The sequence below is a fragment of the Sceloporus occidentalis genome, unplaced genomic scaffold (genome assembly GCF_023333645.1).
Source record: "Sceloporus occidentalis isolate IW3139 unplaced genomic scaffold, rSceOcc1.0.p SCAF_4, whole genome shotgun sequence".
Classification (NCBI taxonomy): domain Eukaryota; kingdom Metazoa; phylum Chordata; class Lepidosauria; order Squamata; family Phrynosomatidae; genus Sceloporus; species Sceloporus occidentalis.
Genome location: NW_028316984.1, coordinates 46256807 through 46278271, shown reverse-complemented (window position 1 = coordinate 46278271; position 21465 = coordinate 46256807). Strand labels below are relative to the sequence as shown.

Genomic DNA, 21465 nt, shown 5'->3' with positions numbered 1-21465 from the left:
GGAGAATGTTTGGCCCTCCAGCTGGTGTTGGACTGCAACTGCAAGCAGCCCTTGTCAGCATAGCCAATGGTGGGGGATTGCTGTCCCACAACATCTGGAAGGGTACAGTACTCATTAAAAAAAATCAGTTGAAATGTGTTTGACCGAATGGCTTGGTTTCACATTGTTTTAATTGATATACGTAATTGATTGCTTTCTCCATGATGTTTAAATGGCTTTTTTTAAAGGTTGTTGCCTATCACTACTGCCAAGCAGACAACACTTACACATGCCTTGTCCCAGAGTTTGTACACAGTGTTGCAGCTCTCCTCTGCCGTTCCCACCAGTTAACAGCATATCGAGAACTTTTGATACGGGAACCACACTTACAAAGTATGCTTAGCCTGAGGTCCTGTGTTCAGGATCCTGTAGCAGCATTCAGAAGAGGAGTACTGGAACCACTGGCGAACCTTAGAAAAGGTAGGCCAATGCACTTTTTTCCCCCTAGGGTGACTTTAATGACAGCATGAGGATGTGTGTTAAATGGGTGTAACAGTGGGTAGGGGATCAATCTCCAGACTTAGAGTACTGTTTTCTTTTTTTGTTAAATAAGTATGAGGGCCTACCAAGAAAAAGAAATATTTCAAACTAGTTTTAATCCATATACTGTATATTTAGGAGTGCATTTAAGACAGGTAAATAAACTCATACTTTGGTAGCAAATAAATAATGAAGGTCTCCATTTTTACGAAAACGTTATTAGGCTGTAACGTTACACATTTACTGATGTGCTTCCCAATAGCCTGTGGTGCATATAATAACATGAATTATTCAGAAAGTGCTGTGAATCCATTTGCAAAGTGGACGCTTAACAAAAGTTGTGTTGGCAACTGTGGTTTGATCAGTAAAACAACATGAACAGCTCTGTAACAGCATTGGCATATACAGTGTAACATCTATTTTGATATTATGCATTATAAAAATTTTAAGTACATATTTATAAGTACAGTTATAATTACAAGTGTAGTCAGCTCTCCATATTCACAGATTTTTTTAATCCATGGATTCAAGCATCCACTGATTGAAAATATTTTAAAAATATATAACATCTAAAAAGCAAATCTTGATTATGTCATTTTATATGAGAGACATCATTTTACTATCCATTGTATTTAATGGGGCTTGAACATACATGGATTTTGTTATCCATGGTAAGTGCTGGACCCAAACCCCAGCGGTTACCAAGGGCTCACTATAATTATTAGGGGAAACTGGACACTTGGTCATAAATGTGGGTTAGCAAAGCTGGGATCCCACTTTGCTGCTGTTTTTTATTGATTGGCTTGTTCTTGTGCTGGTCATTTTTGATGATTATCCATATTTTCATTATGAATCTGCAGGGATACTCGCTTTAGCTTTTTTTTTCTTCCTGCAATCCATTTTATAAACTCAGTGTTGGTATGCATGCATGGTTGTATACCTCCTGCCATCTTTGCAACATAGAGTGTAATCTGTACTCATGGTCTGTAGCCACTTTAGCAAGGCTAAAACGGCTTCTGCTATTTAACAGGTTGCAAACTGTTGTTCAAATGTTCAAATGAATTATAAAAGGTAATGTGGTTGAGATTTTAATCTGTGTTTTCATTCTGTGTAGGGCAAATGTGTCATGTAGTTTCTGATAGGTATGTCTTTATAGAATGATGTTGTAGGTTATACTGTTTTTCCAGTATGCTGGTGGAATCTATAAATGCATTTTAAAATGTGTTTTGGCCAATCTGAGAATCTTTTCTTTAAAAAAAAAAGTGTGTTTTCTTTAAATGGAGGGGAATGTGAAAGAAGCTACAGTATCAAGCACTTCTGAAGGAGCAATTCATTTTTTTAAAAATTCAGAATATCTGTAAAAATTTTAGTGTGCCACATTACATTTGGATATGCAAATCTGCCTGGGATACTGGAATGAATTCACTGCCTAAGTAATAAAACAGTAGTTAACAGCAATGTTTGTTGGTACAGAAAATTTTATCATGGGCTTGTTAGAAGATGGAGACACACCTTTTATAATTTGAGTGAGAGGTATAACCATTATGTACTACATAGCACCCCAGCTATGGTGCTACTTAGTGGATTCAGGCTAAACCTCCTCCCCCAAAACCCCCACTTACCTATAAGTAACCACTGGGATCAACGGGGATCTCTTCGCCTGTCTATTGTGAAGTGGCTGCCAGACTTCCTATCCCCTCCCATCAGCTGTCTCTGGCACAACAGACAGAAAAAGGACTCCTGCTACAAACCCCTCATGTACTAGTGGTTGCTCGTATAAGGGGCAATTGTGAATGTTGATTGACATGAGAACAGACCCCTCATCGGTCCCAGCAGCTGCATACCAGTAAATGGGGTTTAAGGGATTTTTGTGGTCCCTATGTGGCCCCTAAACTAAGGGTTACATAGGGATCATGAATACATAGCAGTTATGAAAACATAACTGTAGATTATGTATTCGTAACTGCCCAGCAGGATTCCACCCATTAGCTGTTAATCTTCTCTTCATGTGTACAAATTGAATTAGTCTGGCATCTTCAAATTTTCTAACTTGAAAGAAACATTCTAAAATAGATAGGAAAGCTAGTAATCTTTACTGCTTCTCACTATCTTGTCTTCCAGAACACAAAATTCCAGAAGAAGAATATATAATTTTGATAGATGGCTTAAATGAGGCTGAATTTCACAAACCTGATTATGGGGATACTGTTGCTTCCTTCATTTCAAATATTATTTCCAAATTTCCTCCTTGGCTAAAATTGATTGTGACTGTAAGGACAAACTTTCAGGTAATATTTTAAGAACAAGTTGTTCTTTTGGAAAGAACACTGCATTGAAGAGACAGAGAGTCTCACTGTGCTTTGACTTTGCTCAGAAAAATGATTTGGAGGCTAAGATGTGGCTATGGCAGGTGCTTCTATAAATCACACATATACATGAGTGGCCATTGTTCATGGGTTGTGCATAGCAGAGGCTTTTGCTGCTTGCATCCAAACTGCAGTAGACTCACTGAATCATTCAAATTTATAAAAATAAAAGAGTGAATTTACCAAGTTTGATTTGGGGGTCTACTTTTAATTGTCCTGACCTGGCTGGATGAGGTGTTAATCTCTCACAGATCTGCCCACCAGGCTTTTCTGTGTAGCAGCAGGTGAGACCTGAGGAGCAGGGAAATGGAGTTGCAGTGGTCTATCATGATCCATCTCCTTAGCCAGGTGCCCTCTCCCACAATCTGCAAGTTTTGAGGGTGTTTACCTGAAGGTGAGTAGCTGGGATATTGTTGGTGTTGGAATCCCCACATCTAGTAGTGCTGGAAGACTTCAACATCCCTACTGAGACTGCTTTGTTGAGAGTGGCCCAGGACTTCATGGCTTCCATGCCAACCATGGGACTGGACCTACTCATACTGCTGGGCACACTGGACGTTTCCTGTGTTGGTGGGGTCATGGTGGTCTTGGTGTAGAGTACCTTCATGCGGTTGTCACAGACAACTCATTACCTGGTCAGAATGAGACTTGGAACCTCTGCAGGGGTGGGGGACTGATTAGGATGGTCCTTCCCAGAAGGCTGATGGATCTGGACTGATTCCACATGGTTCTTGGGGATTTTCCTGTCAGCATGGCAGGCAATTCTGTTAATCTCTGGCTGACCTCCGGGATGGAGAAATGGCCAGGCTGGTGGACACAGTCGCTTCTGAGTGTCCCTTCTTATGGAGAGAAGCCAACCACCCCCCTGGTTTTTCATCCAGCTACATCTGTACTAGGTCTCCATTTTGGATCATAATGTAAACACTGTTTGCTTCATCACCCTACCTTTAATATGTTGTGATTTTCCTGCCTTCAGCAAGCTCAAATTCCATGTATAGGACAATACCTTTGAAGCTTGTATCATTCTATAAAATACTTGACATACGTAATTTTATGGGTGCATGTACATATGGTGTTATTTTTGTTGTTTTAATTTGTTTTAGTATTTTAAGTGTTTTAATATGTACTGCTTTTATTGCTATTATCTTTTTGATTGCATTTTATTCTTTTAATGAGTGTATGTTTTAATAGTGTACTAGTTTAATTCTATTTTAATGTGTGCCTTTGTATGTTTTTAATTGTACTGTTTTGTTTTGGAAGCAGCTTTGTGTCCCAAGTTTGGGGAGGGGGAGTAGGATGATGATGATGATGATGATGATGATGATGATGATGATGATGATAATAATGATGATGATGATACGCACTCTCTGTTACTATTATTTTTGTAATGTAGGAAATAACCAGCTCACATCCTTTTTTCACTATCTCCCTTGATGAGTTCCATGACAACAAAGAGATACAAGCTGACTTGAATGCATACATTCAGTACAGGATCAGTGCAAGCCAGGATATTATAAACAACATCTCTCTCAATGGAAAAGCAGATGCAGCAATTATTGCGAAAGTGAGCAGTCACCTGATCATGAGGAGCATGGGATCTTATCTCTACTTGAAGTTGACTTTAGATCTCTTTGAGAAGGGTCATCTTGTAATCAAAAGTGCAAGCTACAAAGTGGTTCCAGTCTCCCTCTCTGAGCTTTATTTGCTTCAGTGCAACATGAAGTTCATGACAAACTCATCCTTTGAAAGAGCCCTGCCAGTGCTGAATGTGGCCCTAGCATCACTTCATCCAATGACAGATGACCAAATTTTCCAAGCTATTAATGCTGGCCAGATACATGGTGAACAGGAGTGGGAAGAGTTCCAGCAGAGGATGGAGTCTCTTTCAGGCTTTCTGATAAAAAGGCGTGACAAAACAAGAATGTTCTGCCACCCATCCTTCAGGGAGTGGCTTGTTTGGAGAGCAGAAGGTGAAAACACTGACTTTTTATGTGAACCAAGGTAAATTGATGCATAGTAATGTATTGTTGTTGTTGTTGTGTGACTTCAAGTCATTTCCAGCTTATAGCAACCAAACCTATCATGATTTTTTTTCCTGGCAAGTTTCTTCATAAGGGGTTTACTATTGCCATCTTCTGAGGCTGAGAGAGTGTGACTTACCTAGTGGGTCACCTAGTGGATTTCATGCTGAGCAGGAATGCAAACTTTGCTCTCTAGCTTTGTAGTCTAATGCTTATAACACTATACCACACTAGCAGTCATTCTAATGTATAGTTGGTACTAAAAGGTGCTGATCAGTTTTAAATTGCAAGGAAGAAAGGAACATGCACTTTAAAAAAAAAGAATTCTAGAATCAAGATATTGGGTGATATAAGTTGTAAATGAAAACTAGTGTTAACATTGCATAATCTAAAAACAGAATTTAACCACTTTCAGTACTGACTGGGCTGTATGTTTCATTGAGTGGTACTGGCACGGTGATGCTAGTTATCTGCTGTGAAGTTATACACACACACACAGTGGCAGGGTTTAAATTTCCTCCTTCATGGATAAAAAATATTACAGGACCTCAAGTGCAGCTTGTAGGTCTATGGACAGTGATGTGCATGTGTTGGTGCAGCTGTGAGCACTTGTTGTCATTGGCTTATATAGGGCGAAGCTAATTGTGGTCACTTCAAACTGCAGATAGCTAGTCTGCCAATATAGTGAGCTCACTGTAATTATGTCGACACAACAGTATGAATTAACTATCTATCACAGGATGTTCCTTATGTCATTATTCCTGCTTATTTGACAGCAAGCCCTTTTCAGGTATATAAAAATTATGGACACTGTCAGAGAGGATAGGTGGAAGCCATATAGGATCTATAATATTCTTTAATTCAGGGTTCTTTTTATTCAGTAACTTGTATCTCTGATTGTACCTCACTAATTTGTGAATCCTGTAAGTAGATTTGAGAGTGGGCCTACAATGGGGTTACTGATGTCAGGGATGACATATAATTTTAAAAGATTTTTGTCTTTCTGCGTCATAATAGTCTAAAATTAGAACCCGATCTAATGAATGGAGATAAATATGTCATGTCATGTGGAAATGCTCTTTCATGTACTGCAGCTATTTTGCTAGGTAGAAATCTCAGTTGTATACTAGGACTGGACTTCTGTTGCCAGCTGCTCCTTCTCAACAAAGATGACTGGAGTTTCTGAAATTTTGTAGCCTTGTTCTGGACATGGCCACCAGTGGAAGTCCATTTATCAATAATAGGATTGATTTGATGCACCCAGCCAGTCTTGGATGATCCAACTATTACACCCATGACAAGGAGGTTTTGAGGCACAGGCAGGGTACAAAAACAAATTGTGACAGGGGTTGGGAAGGTGATATTGTTTCAAAGAAAAATCATAAACTCTGTTCCTTTTGTGAATTTTTTTGTGTGTATTTGCCTTCAAGCTACCTGTCAATTTATGACGACCCCATGAATTTCATAGGGTTTTCTTAGGAAAGGACTACTCAGAGGTAGTTTTGCCATTGCCTTCCTCTGAAATAAAGCCTACACCACCTGGTTTTCATTGGCTGTCTCCCATCCAAGTACTAACCAGGACGGACCCTGCCTAGCTTCCAAGATCAGACAGGATCTGGTGCCTTTAGGGTATTAGGCTCTGGTTCTTACAGATCTCTTCAAAGTGCCTTAATGCATTCATTCCACACAGAAATATTGTTCCTTTGTAGTTCTGTTTCAGTTGTACAACGATTGTGCCAGTTTCCCTAATATTTCTGCAGTACTTTTTAGTGTGCAAATTGTTTCTAACTACTTTAGTATATTGTTATGAGTTGTTTCTTTTTAATTACATTTAGCATATGGATACAAAAATAATACATTAAAAGTCAACCCTTTATGCTCATCCAGTGGAATTTGTATGTTACTATTGTATGATATTGTTCTATAACAGTGTTCCTCTCACAAATGAATAAACAAAGGAAGAAGGGAAGGAAATGAAAAGACTACATTTCAAAATATGGAGGAGAGTTGACTATATATGTGTTGAAGAATAACGGCCAGGATTCTAAATGGCCTACTTAGGGGCTGTACAGACATCCCAGTAAGGGGCGGTTCTATGCCACCCCTGGAAGCGCTGGGTTGTGGACACGGCAACCGCACACCACGTCCATACCCAGTGTAAAAACGAGCTGTGAAATGCGGCTCCTATTTGCGCTATAGAAGGGGTGCCATAAGCGCCCTGGCGCAGCATTGTGACACCCCTCGTGCGCAGCGCCATTTGGGCACTGTACACGAGGGACAATATCATAGCGTGCACCATCTGGATTGGTATGGGCCAGGCGGCAAAAGTAGGGCTCTGAGTGTATGAATGCTCAGCCCTACCGCAGCCCTAGTTCGGGTGCAGGCCGGCATAAAGTGCCGGTCTGTACACCCTCGTAGTTAGGTTTGCCATACCTACTTTATCAAGCATCAGCCACACTGAGAGATGGCGATCCATTCTACCGGCACAGGAGGATAATATTTCCACTCACAATCAGGAACTCTTTTACAAATCCTTTTCACAGCCTCGCTAGTGTGATAGGGGATGGAGACATTATTCATCCATGCTCTGATTGCCAACAGAGTTTTGTAAAGACTGTAGTTTTACCGTACAACACCCTTTTCTCAACAAGATTTTAATGAAATCCAGATATACTATGTGATGACCTTGCCCAGCATCATCAGACATGAGTTTACATCTCCCATGACTTGATTTGATTTAAAATGTAATATGAACAATCACCTGCTTTTCCACAAAAAGGATCAGTGTGTGTCTGAAAAGAGGAGCAGTGTGCCTGCAAGTATTTTCTGTCCTCCTGAGTATAAACATATCTTGATATTTAGACATTGGGCAAGAGAAGAAGAATGAAATTTATCCCTTGAGGTTTTCAGATGACAAATTAATGATATGAGTTTCATGTCATGAAGATTGATTCTAACCTTATTTAAAATAATCTCTTCTATCTTTCTGCTCGTACAATTAGGACTGGGCATGCTCTTCTGGCGTTCATGTTCTCAAGGCAGGAAGGAAAACTTAACCGTCAGCAAACAATGGAACTTGGGCATCATATTCTTAAAGCGCATATTTTCAAGGTAAAATATCTGTTACATCTTTTACTGCCTTTCCTTGTTTTCTTTCTTGCTTTTGTATTTGTGTTTTATGTTTATTAAGCTTTTTGCCATAATATTGTCATGTTCTCTCTCCCTCTCCTTCCTCTAAAAATCTTACTTTAAAAAATAGATAGAACTCAAAATATTTCAGTGTTGTACTTGAATTAGCTATGAGCTTCTATGTTTTGCATTTTTACAACTGTAAAAGCTCTGACTTGTCTCTTCAACTTTATAATACTCATAGTAGTAATAGTGCTTATTACATTTTATTCTCATGAAACAGTTGCAACTTCTTCCTTGATTTTTTTTTAAATTTCAGAGAAATTTTGCCATCAGTTTAATGGGGCAAAACTCTTAATCATTTGAGAAATATTCTTGTTACTTCACCTTTTATCACTTGTGGTTTTTCAAATTTATTTAAATGTTTAGATCCATTCCTGTGTCAAGATCTCAGGGCATCAGTTAAAATAAAATCAGTTTAAAATAAATTGGATCCAGGGATACTCCCAACCTGTTTGCCTACTTCTTTAGTGGAGAAGGGCAGGTTGTTTACTAAATTCCCAGACCCAGAAAGCACCAAGGGCCTTCATCTTACCAGGATATAGTTTCAGTTTATTTGTCATTTTCTTGTCTATTACAGTATCCAGGCACTAGTCCAGCACCTGTATAGCCCCAGCTGGCTAACAACAAGAAGTATTGCTGAGTGTTGTCAGTCAGCATACTGGTGGCACCAAACTCCCAAACAACCGAGCAGCTTCATATAAATGTTGAACAGTATGGGGGATTGTATGGAAGATGTGTACCCCACAGCGTATTGACCATGGAGTAGAATAGGAGACCCGCATTGCCACTCTCTGGAACTAAGAGTATCCTGTAGAACAGAAGCAGAACCACTGTAACACAGTGCTTCCTATTTGCATCCTACAGATGGGATGCCTACTTCTCCAGTAGGATACTGTGGTCAGGGATATCAAAGGGCACCAAGAAATCTAGGATGATCAACAAGGGATTACTCCCACTGTCTTTCATCTGGAGTAAAGTGATTCCAGGTAATCTGCTCCCTGGAAGAAGTCACCTAGGCACCACACAGTGAATATCTTGCCGAAAAGGGGGACTTGATTATGGAATGGTAGTTCTCACAAATCTCCAGGTCCAGGGAAGTCTTCTTCAGGAGCTGATGCACTATATCTTATTTCAAATTAGCAGCCACCTCCACGTTATCAAAACAGAGCAACTGAAATTTATCACAGGAAACTTGACTGTTGGTCACCTCTGCAGACACTGTGATGCAACAGTCTTTCTCCTCAATGTACCTAGCAAATTTATCACAGCAGGTATCTGTTTTATTTTCTAGGGACTCAGTAAAAAGACTGGAATTTCTTCCAGTCATCTTCAAGCCCTGTGGATTGGGTATAGTACTGATGGTTTATCAGCAGCTCTTGCCTCTTTACGAAATCTCTATACTCCAAATGTAAAGGTAAGAAAGCAATGGATCCTGTATATTTCAAATTTCAGTAGTTATAATCTTGAACCTTTAATGCTGAGCATGAAGAGTAGTGTATCTTCTGTATAGCACAACTCTTTTCCTGCAGAAGTTACCAGTTAGCACTTAAATCACTCTTCCTGTTAGTCTCACTACTCCTTCATAATTTGCCCTGCTTGAACACAATAACCGTCTTGCCCTCTTTTCTACAGCCTGGGCAGATATCTGGGGCCAGGGCATCTATAGTGGAGAGTAGGCACAAGGTTTGGAATGTTACAGTAACTAGTTGTTTTTAAAAAGGAAAGAAACATGTATATTTCATTACAGTACATTTCCTGTTTGTGTTTGCAAAACTTTAACCCTGTGACTATAAATAAGTAACAATGTGGTGGCAATTACTTTGAGAGAAATGCTGGTATGTAAGCTCATTTTCTTGTCCGTTAAGTTACATAAGCCCTGGCTATTGAATATGAGAGAAACATTTGCACAGCAAAAGAGGAACCTGGCATTTACTCACAAATGATATTTTGATTTTGGGTGGCACCAAACTGACTTGCTCCGCTGTGGATGGGATCTTATTAGGATGTTATGCAAATTGTCCTACAACCTGTGCTGATGCTCAAAAGTGCCTTGGAGGATGTTATGGTGCCACTGGTGACATTAGGATAGCAGTCATTGGGCTACATCCTGAATTTTTGTGTGTGTGTGTTCTCAGTACAAATGCAACATATATGGTTTGTGCACATAGGAGACAGCTTCTGAAGCTAATCTATTTCTTTCTCTGTACTTTCCCCTTCCATTTATTTGAGGTTGTCCTGCCATATTTTGGGCTCTTCCTCCTTTCCACTGCAGGCCCAATAAGACATAGCCTGCAGTGTTCAACACCCCACACACCTGCCTTCTGGAGATGCTTTTCAGAGCTGCAGCAGGAGTGGTTGTGTGAGTTGCCTTCTGTTTGCACAGCCACTGATTACAACCCATGCTTGTCATCAAAAAGTAAATGCTGTTTGCCGTTCAACCACAGTGAATGGAGATGAATGAAGCATTTTTCACATGAGTCTGTATTAATTTCACCCATTAGTTGAAAAGTCATACATAATGTGTAAAACAAAAGTATTTCAGAATCTACCTCTTTTCAGTCTCTCTCCCTTTCTCTCTTTTAATGCTAGGTCAGTCGTCTGTTGATTTTGGGTGGTGCCAATGTAAACTACAGGACAGAGGTTCTCAACAATGCTCCAATATTATGTGTACAGTCTCATCTTGGTCATGAAGAAGTGGTTCTTCTCTTACTGGAATTTGGTGCTTCAATTGATGGTGCATCTGAGAATGGGATGACCCCACTTTGCTGTGCATCAGCCGCAGGTCACATGCACATAGTTTCAATCCTATGCAAAAAAGGAGCAAAGGTAACAGGATCTATGAAGAATACTTCTGTATAGCTTTCAGGCAGGAACTGAAGCAAGATAAATTCTTTGCTCTATGAGGATGTAATCCTGACAGACAGACAATGTTTCCACATCAAGGGATGGCCTAAAAAGTTGGTGGATGTAAATGACCAAACTGACATTGGTCTGCACCATACTTGGGAGAGGGATGCTGGCACACTCTGAAATGTGCCATGTTGTAGATGAAATAAAGAGCAAGGAGTGGGAGGAAAGAGACAAATGTAACTGAAATATGGGCCCTACTGAAGCCAAGAGGGTTAGGAGATGACTGTACTGCCCTAAGGGTTTAAGAGATGGAACATTGAAATACATTCAGTAGTCTCAAATGTGCTGTGAGATCATTCTGCAAGATACAGGTAGAATATTGCTGTTTTGTGTGGCTTCTGTGATTAGGAAGAATAATTATCATTATCATGCAATTGTAATTGATATTTTCTTCTGTATAGGTTTTAATATATTATAATATATATAAAAATAATATATTATTTTGTATAGGTTTTGATATATATTATAATACCACATTTTTATTCTTTGCAACCATATTTGGCCTGCCAAATAGTATGGAAAAAAATACTTGATAGATGTTTACTTGCTGGTCCTCCGAAATGTTTGGTGACTCTTACATTGTCTACAGACATGACCAGCACAGTTCAGATTATTTGATTTCCTCTTAATTTACTCTTACTACACAGGCGTTACTTGAAACCTTTTCTGTGTATACTTTCTCTGTGACAGTGATGGAGTGTGTAGCCTGAGGCATCACAATGCCTTAGTTCCATGCAGTTGCATGAAAAATTTCTATGCTAGATGAGTGACATGATACTTACAGTGCATTTGATGGTGGTTGTTTATTGTCAAGCCAGACCTTACTTAACTGTACATCATTTGATGTGCTGGTGAGAGTGTGGAGGAATGCAGAACATCTGTGTATTGTGGAGAGGGAGGGAAGGCTAGCTGGTATGAAGTTTTTGTGTTGAGCAGCTATCATGTGTTTAACTTAATGCCATGAATGGGTCTTATGACATTTCTGCAAGTAACCACGTAACTGCTGTTCAGTTTATGTTGTAATAGAGTCACTGTTCTAAATGAATATGGAAAAACACATTAAAGAAAAAGAATGAAAAGATTATGAGTCCAGTCATACATTGCATGGGAAAAACATAACACTCAGTACAGCACGCCTGCGCCATATGCGGGCGCGCCATACGCGGCCTTGAGCATACGCGCTCAAGGCGCGGGGCGGAAGGGGCGGCGCGTCCCATTCAATTGAATGGGCGCGCAACCCCGTTGCGCCCCGCGCCGCTGCGCACGAGCCCCATTGTTTCCAATGGGGGTCGAGCATAGGCGGAATTCACCTTACGCAGAGGGATCCGGAACGGATCCCCCGCGTAAGGCGAGGACGGACTGTATATGCAGTTGTCTGTGGATACCCCTCTCTGCCCCACCAGAAGTCCCAGAACATACTCCCCTAGCCATTTAATACTGTTCCAGCCCTTCGAAGCTGCCTTCCAGGGAGGGAGAAAGAACACTGTCTGCAGACGAACTGAATACCTCCTTCCACAATGTCCCCAAGAGGAGACAGCCCTGTGTAACTTCAGGCTATGTCAGCATGTCACCAATAGAATTCTAGCTATTGTGATTAACTGTTAAGCTATTTGAAGGGGGAAAATGTTAATCTTTTCATGTCTTCTAAGAGTGCTAGCAGGAAAATTCTTGCCTGAGTCTTTTTAAAGCATCATGACTTTAATATTCTAAAATACTTAAGTGACAATAGTTTGCATAGCTTTAGTAAGACTCTCCAAACACTACTTTTGATTATTATGTCACCTTGGGTCCTGGTTTGGGGGATGAAGCAGGGTATTAGAATGATAATGATGATAATATGCAGAATCATGCCAATTTTTTATACCTCTCAGTTCAACAGAATATGTTCATTCTTTGGTGGAAGAAAGCTCTCAGTTTGTTTACCATTAATGGTTTCCCTTTTTGTAATTCCACTCCTGCCCCTTTTAATACAGATCGATCACGTGGATAAAAAGGGACAGTGTGCTTTGGTTCACAGCGCGCTAAGAGGTCATTCCGATATTCTTGAATGTCTGTTCAACATGGATTGGGTAACTTCTTCCCATCAGCAGAGTTCACTGACCAAGCGACAGGCGCTTCAGCAGTCTCTTACAGCATCTTCAAGCATGGGACACAGTCAGGTAGTTTTCTTGTACCTCTCTGTGTTTGGAAGTGTTGCTTACTTGTTACTCTTCCATTAATGGACAAGGGACTACAGTCACACACAAAATGAAGTTGGATATGAATAAAACTCCAATATGTTTCCATGAGGCAAAAGTTTTAAAACATAATGGACCACTTTGCAGATGCTGCTTACATCATGGCGTAGTGAAAGAGGCATAAGCAGAAAGCCGTTACAAGGAGTGCTGTGTCCCAACAGCTCCCATGAGGAAAGGAGGATTTTGACAGTTTCCCTTTTCTCTCCACTACATGTCATGTCATCCACACCAGATACAGTGCTTCATATAGTGGTTGTAACAAACTCTTTGTCAGTTTAAAACCTAACCAATTTGAAATTGTGATCTGGCTTGTTAAACTAGCTGGTCTGTTACAAACCTTCAGCCCTGGTTTGGAGTTCAGGGATAGTGAAATTAAAAGAAGCCTTGATTCTTCCTCCTGGTCTCTTGGGAGGAGTAGAGGAGAACACAAAGCAAACCAAGAGGCAATACCACAAAAACAGACAGGGGGCACATAATATGTTGCCCACTCCTGCTCTAAGCTATGGAGACACTCAAGCCAACCCCAGTTCCTTGTTCCTCTGCTTCTGGGGGTGCCTGCTATCTTGCTGATTAGGAGAACAGTGCTTCCTCTTGCAGAATAGATGGTGAGAAGAGTCACATCTGTGTACCATAAAGCAAGCAATGCAGATCATTTGGCAGTTGCTAGAACACTTCCTAATCTCTCATTTCCCCTGTTACAGCTTTTGTGTATCAGTAGAGCAATTGTATTCCTGACTATGAGAAAAGTTCTGGTATTGTAAGGCGTTGGTGTGTGATGATCCCAGCCTGCTTGGTGGGGTTTTCTGCTCCACATGCTTCAAACAGGATGCTACTGTAGTTCTTGCAAAGCCTGTATTTGAGAGATGCAGTAGAATTTCTGTCTTGACACTGTAGCTATAAAGAGACATGTTGCCATAATGGAGTACTTGACAATTATTAATTTCTTGAAATGCATTTGTACCTTCCCCATTTGTCTGAAAAGATGCAAAACCCATGCTAATATATTTATTGTCTCTGTAATTAATCTCAGTTTGCAAACATTTAGCCTGTGTTGTTTTACAACAGTATTTTCACAACACTGCTGAATTCTGCACTGGTTGCTGGTATGGTGACAGACAGACTTTGCTGTAGAAATAATAAAATAAAATAAAAGATTAAAGTCAATTTTTTTCAACTTTATCTCTCCTTAAAAATATTTTCCTTAATAGAGTGCAGAAGACAGTTACAATTTCATGTTCCTCAACATGAGATTGTTTCTCTTTAATTCTTAACAATCATTCACCAAAATCCTGTTGGGCCGTACGCCTTCATGTATGTGTAAAGTTAAGTAACATAACAGATAACATATATTCAGAATACATCTTTATTGAATAAGTCTCCAGACCATTTCAAAGATTATAAGATAAAAGAAAAAAGCCATACGTAGTTAAAACTTACATAGAAAAAAAACTGTTTTAAAAAACTATACAAAGTTAAAACTTATATAAAAAGAAATCTCTATAAAATTTAAAATATTTGGCTCTGATTACAGATAACATAGAATTCTGACAAATATTTCTGACATTACTGGTAGCAAATTTGTTTGCTTTTTTTCATCCTTTTGTTGATTTGCACTATTATTTTTGTGTCCTGAGGAATTGTTTTAAGATATTTTACCACATAACAATGAATTAAGAATTATATTGATTTCTGACCATTAATTTGGGTATATCTTGTCTTCTAAATGTCTGAAACCTATAATGCACCTTTCCTATGCCAAGTAGTGCTATCACACCAAATGATATGTTGATATGTATTAAATCCTTTTTTTTTCAATGTGGGGAGGGGATCCTTATGGTGTCTTGTTCCTTCCACACACTTCCAAGCCATGGCTTAATAATGATCAGTAAATTTCTCAACCTTAAATGAGAATTAGCCCCTAACCCCACCCCCTTCAGTTCTGTCCTGCTTTGCATAGATTAGGACAGGGCTGTTGCAACACTCCAGCAACCAATCATTTATAAAGAACTTTTGGAGGCCTCCTTGTGGCTGAGACTTAGCAATTCACCTCAGGAGTGAGGTGAATCTGAGACTCTTTTATTGCATTGGCATGTTCTCATATATTTTTTTAGTGTTCCTGAGAGGATACAGGCACTTTCCACATGTAGTGTGGCTACTTGTGTTGCCTTTTTCACAGCTGCTTCCTTGAAGGATATTTGCAAGCCAGATACTTGGGTTTCTCCATTGTCCTTTATATGGTTGGCTTTTCTTATCCACGGATTTTTTTATCCACAGATTCAAGCACCCACAGCTTGAAAATATTTTTTAAAAAAGTATAAATTCCAAATAGCAAACCTTGATTTTCCATAATTTTTTGTGGGTTTTTTTGGGCTATGTGGCCATGTTCTAGAAGTTTTTCTTCCTGACATTTCGCCAGCATCTGTCACTGGCATCTTCAGAGAATGCTTGCCTGGAAAAAGTGGGTATATATCTTTTCCAGTTTATATAAGGGACACCATTTTACCATGCCATTATATTTAATGGGACTTGAGCATTCATGGATTTTGTTATCCATGGGGGGTGTGTGTGTGTGGTGGTGTCCTAGAACCAAACCCCAGAGTATACCAAGGGCCCACTGTATGACATTATAGGATTGACAAATTTGCATCTGTAAATGTGGCTTTTTAGTAGATGTGTTTTGCAGAAGGTGATGTTTCTGTAGGTATATTTTTTCACAGTTTGCCCGCCCAAGTAGGATGACTGCTTAAGTGTTTCCCGTCATAGGGATCCCCTTCTCACACTGCAGGAAAGTGGAACATTGGCACTTGTGGTGAAGGTTTCCCTACTGCAGTAGTGGGGAGGAAATCCTTTTCACTCTTGTTGGTGGGTAATTGCTGTGTCTGTTGGGCTTTGGTTCTGTTGCTGGTTGTGTTCTCTTGTGTTTCATACCCTTTTTTGGTCTGGAACTTGTTATGCTGTCACTGGGAGGAAGGGTTAGCTCTCCTACTTAAGGTGGAGAAATTGATTGATGGCTATTAAATCCTGGCCTGGAAGTGTGTTGAACAAGCAAGACTCGTTATAAGGATCCCCTCCCCCCTACTGTAGAAAAGGAAACTTCATGGTAAGTAGCCATGCTCTGTTTGTTTAAATTCACTGCTTACACAGGCATCATTCACCACTAATGAAGTTCTACAGAAAGTCAAGTCTCATGACTGTCTGAATGTGTGGCTGTCCTTGGTTTGTTTTTAATTAGCTTCTGATTAATATTTTCCTCCCCTTGTCAGGTGGTTCATTTTCTTATAAGGCTTGAAAAGGAGCCTAAAATTGACATCAATGAAACGGATACACTGTGGGGAGAAACAGGTATGTGTGTGAGTGAGATTTTTTTGCTTTTCTTTTCCAACGCAAGAACATATAGATCATTCAGGGAGAGTAGTTGGGCAATAAGTGTGGGTTTGGAGCAATGCGTATCACAGCCAAATAGCCGACGCTTCTGTTAGCAGTCAAACTGGATAAAGTGGCAGGCCCATGTCAAGAGGCTTAGTTAATGTATTGAAAATCTGATCCTGGTCTGTTAATATATTTTTATGACCTATTCTAACAATCTATCCGTGTCAAGATTTAGTCGTGAAAATACCTCTAGTGACCAGTTTGGCTGTATGGTGTACATTCAAATGTGGCATTGATGGTTCAGAGTTCAGCTATGTAGTATATATACTAAAACTCAAGAGCATAAATGGAGGACTTAACTCTTTAATGTTGTTCTGCCACTTTCTGGTCTGTATTAGGAAAAACCATTACAGTATATTTAAAAACATTCTGTGGTAATGCACATTTGCTTCCTGTGTTTGACTTTCTTGCTTTTTTGACATGTATAATACTCATTTTGTTCTGAGTCTTTGTGGAAAGAGAAGTATGGAAATTTATTTGGATAAATGAAGCTTATGTAGCCTTTGCATATATTTAAATGCCAGTGTTATCTTGACCCCTGAATATAATTAAGGCCCGTTACAGACAGGCATAAAGTACGGACTGGGTCCGTATTAGGGTTAGAAAGGGGCGTCCCTTCCGGACGCCCCTAACCCTAATACGGACCGAGTCCGTACAAAATGGTGGCGCCCATTCCACATGGGGGCCGCCATCTTTATGTAACGAACGTGCTGTGTCTGCACGTCGCGCGGCGCATATGACGCTGCGAGTGCGCCATTGGCGCCTCGCATTGTCATATCCGCGCCGCAAAGAGAAGCACCATTTTGGCGCTTCTTATTTGCAGGACGGAGGAGCCTCGTGGTTTGGACGCTGGGGCTCCTCCGCGCTGCAAATGGCAGTGGCGGCAGACCACCCCTTCTGGGCGGTCTGTAACGCGCCTAAATTCTAATGTTTCTGTGGCCTGAAAGCAGGGAGATAGTGTATCTATCCTCTGTCAAGAATTTTATTTTATTTTTTAAAGGAATGTAGCATACTGAACATGAAGAAAAGGCATCACTGTGTTTTAGAGTTTGCATTAGGGTGCAAAATTATCTCCACAACCTGTGTTTGCGAGGTCAAATGTGCACTGTTTGCTGGAATGGGAGGATACTCAGTGGTACTATATGTACTCAGAAGAAATATTAACTCCCCTCCTGGCCCCAATTTCTCTGTATCCCAATGCTCTTACTTCAAGGGGTTAGAAGATAAAACCACAGCAATACAGTGTTACTGTGTGCCTAATAGTTGTGATTTCCTGCATGGCAGGGGGTTGAACTGGATGGCCCTTGTGGTCTCTTCCAACTCTGATTCTAATGTGCACACAACATGCAAACCCTTTTGTCTCTCATGCACAGCTACAGAACAGACACATTTTCTCACAGTTACTCTGTCTACTCATATATCCCTATCCCTTTCCATATTCAATGTTTCTGTTTTGAAAACAGTAGCTGAGATCCTGCATGACACTGGTGGAGCCTAGGTTTCTGCCATCATACTTACAAAAGATTGCTGAGACGGCTCCCTCTGCCTGGCTGCTTTGCCTGGTATGCAACAACAATTGGGTGTGGGGATGTGCAAGGCGTAGCTCCATCTTGCCAGCTACTGGGCAATTCTGTAGGCTTCCTTGGATATAGATCCCATTGAAATATGTGAGACTTGCTTCCAAGTTGCCTGACTGGAAAAACATATTCTGTCTTACTACACAGCTCTTGCAATTGATATATATTTTAGCAGATGCTTATATTTTACTCAGAATACCAACACTGGGTAAAAGAAGTTTGCTTAGCAGCAGAACATTTATGTTGCATGCAGATGCAAACAGTCCCAGGTTCACTTCCTGGGCATCTTCAGGCAAGGCTAGAAAATCCTGCCTGAGATGAGAACTGAATAGCCAGCCACTACCAGTTGGGAGGCTTTCTCCTATTACTAGTATGAAATCTTTCACACCATTGTGAGAGAAGCTATCTCTGCCTTCCCAACCCCTAAATGTAGTGCCTGTGAAACAGGAATACTATTGAAATGCCACATGAGATGTAACAAAATCTATTAGTCAGTTTATCTTACTATATTATCTTACAGCAGTTTCCAAGTAATTGTGTTTACCCTGTCTCCAAAACTTTCTTCTCTATCACCCCAAGTTACCACTTCCCTCAACGTTCTTGGCAATAGACCAAAGATCTGCCAAAGATTATTAGTTTTTCTCTAGCCTTCATGGGTTGTTCTCATGTTTTCCATTTTGCATCAATTGCTTGTTTAGCTGCTCATTTAATTATTATTTTTTAAAGTCTGAGTGGGGCATGCTGTTGCAGAGTATATTAGACAAATCAGAGGTGGTCTTTTCCAGCAGAATGGACAGCATTCTTCAGTTAGAGCATATAGCGGAGGATCTTGTTTGTTTAAGCTTCACCACAAACTGTTTTTCAGTCTTGCATATTTCCAAATATGGTATACTTGAGAACATTGTTTTTGTATCTTGAGTGACCCCTTTGAGCCCAGGAATTGTGAGTGATAGTGAGATAAGAGTCAACTGTTTTGTTTCTGTAACACTGGCTATTCTTCATTTTAAGTTGCTAGTAATTACAAATTCAAGAATAAAAAGACAACTTTCCAAATTGTTTTGAGTTTAAATCTTTAATATAATCCTGAAACAAGTTGAGCAATGTCAGTTCCCACCTTGTCTGTTTCTTTTTGAAAGTCTATTTCCTATACACTTGCATTTCCTAAAGAAAGACTAGAAAGGTTTTTAATTCGTTCTGAGTGAAATTTCCTATTAAAAGGTGATTGTGGAGGGGTGGTGTTTCAATGGCATTACTTGACTCTGTAGTTTGTGTCTTACATTGGAAAGTATGGACATTTTAGTACATAGAACTCAGATTATTTGACTGTATTAGTTCAATACACTTAATTGGTATTGAACTAATACAGTCAACAGTAACACACTGAATACTATTAGCTTAATTCCTCCCTTTAACTATTCCCTCTTAATTTTGGTAAACTAAAATCTTCTATTTCTTTTTAGCTTTGACTGCTGCTGCTGGGAGAGGAAAACTGGAAGTATGCGAATTATTACTCGAATATGGTGCTCTTGTAACAAGAACTAATAGGAGAGGGATACCTCCACTTTTCTGTGCTGTTCGTCAGGGACATTGGCAGGTGAGACAAATCTTGATGAATAAAACAGCCTATTCCAGTTTAATTTTTGAAATAAGGAATTTGGGGGGGTATAATATTCAATGAAAGCAGGCATTTTTACAATTCTGTTTGGAAAAACAGTGATTGAACGTGGGGCTTTGGGTTATGAAAACAGTGATCCACTTTAGATATACATAACTGTCAATAGTCTCATGTGCAGGACCCTTGGGTACTTAAACAAGTGAGGGTGAAAATGTCAGTCAGCCACGTTCTAAGTGACTGGAGTAGACCCTGTTCGTTGCAGCAGTTGCTACCCAATAAGTGGAAACTGGGAGACTTTCATAGTCCCTATGTATCCGCTAATCCAGGAGATAAATAGGGATTGTGAATACAAAGCAGTCACAAATACCACATATACTCAACTATGTCGAGAAATTTATGCCCAAAAATTGTCCCTAAAATCTGGAGTCAATTTATATACAGGTCAATACAGACACCATGGGTTGAGATCGACTGGAGGGCAGTTAACAACAATAACAACAACAACAAACAGTAATATTGCTCATAAAGGTTCTTTAGAAAGCAGCCCTGGTGCCCCACTTTCCATGCCTCGGCAGTGATTGCTGAAAGAGCTGTGAGGCACGAGTTCGAGTGTGTATGTGGTGATTTCTTTCTCAATCCAATCTTCAAACCTTTCCCTCTCCTCCTCTTCTTTGCATTTCCCCATTTCACCTCCATTTGCAGCCCGATCTCCAAACCTTTACTCCTCCTCCTCCTCCTCCTCTTCCTTGCATTTCCTCTGATGACCAAGCTTCCACTTTTTCCTCTCCACTTCCAACCCGATCTTAAAACCTTCTATCTCTTAAATTCTATCCTCAACTTACACACGGCTCATATCAAAATCCATTATTTTGACCCCCAAACCTTCCCTCAAGTTATACATCAGGTCGACTTGTACATGAGTATATATGGTGTGCAACTCTTGATTATGCATTCTTAGCTACCCAGTACCACAGGGTTTGTGGTTCTAAAGGGAAAATATTGTGCTGATATGCAGCAGTTGCACAGATTAATCTAAATTAAAGAAATATAAATGCTGCAAGTAGTTGTGTATGACCCAAACATTTCTGCTTTGTTGAGTGCAAGCCATACATGGGCTGCTGTTACTTTGTGGGTACATTTAGATTAGATCCATCTTCTTTTGTATGGGCAGGAGCATTTTGTGAGCAGCATTTTGCCTGTCATAACAGGGAAGTGATCATTATCAAGTCTTCTTCCTTTTCAGTTTTCAAAATCACCTTCCCTTCTGTTCCAGAGATCCTACTATACCCCAAAGTAGGTTTCTAGGGCCTCATTCACACTGGCGGCATTGCTCTGGAATGAACTGGTCAAATTCAGGGGGCCCCCTCCCGAATCTCTCTGGAAGCAAGTGCTGACTACCAATCAGGGGCATTTTAACACGAATGCCCTCTTGGAGAATTCGGGTTTAAGGTGAAGGTGCCTGGCTGTCAATCAAAGTTAGTTCCGCGATGGTCATAGGTGACGCTTCCAGCACTGATAGGGGCATCAGAAGTGTGCTTTCCACCCCTCCTTTTTTTTTTTAAAGGACCAGACACCACATGTCAAATTTAAAAACCTCTG

At 40.1% G+C, this 21465-nt stretch overlaps 1 protein-coding gene across 6 annotated transcripts in view; it reads left to right on the top strand.

Moving 5' to 3' along the window:
• Positions 1–21465, top strand: part of TANC1 (tetratricopeptide repeat, ankyrin repeat and coiled-coil containing 1) — a 178805-nt gene that overhangs the window by 144131 nt on the left and 13209 nt on the right. For all 6 annotated transcript variants that reach the window (XM_089519957.1, XM_089519958.1, XM_089519956.1 and 3 more), the window contains 9 exons: positions 228–459; positions 2641–2807; positions 4279–4886; positions 7909–8017; positions 9390–9512; positions 10688–10924; positions 12982–13167; positions 16509–16587; positions 19712–19845. In XM_089519957.1, coding sequence (XP_089376083.1) covers positions 228–459; positions 2641–2807; positions 4279–4886; positions 7909–8017; positions 9390–9512; positions 10688–10924; positions 12982–13167; positions 16509–16587; positions 19712–19845 — 1875 coding nt within the window. The remainder of the gene's footprint in view (positions 1–227; positions 460–2640; positions 2808–4278; positions 4887–7908; positions 8018–9389; positions 9513–10687; positions 10925–12981; positions 13168–16508; positions 16588–19711; positions 19846–21465) is intronic.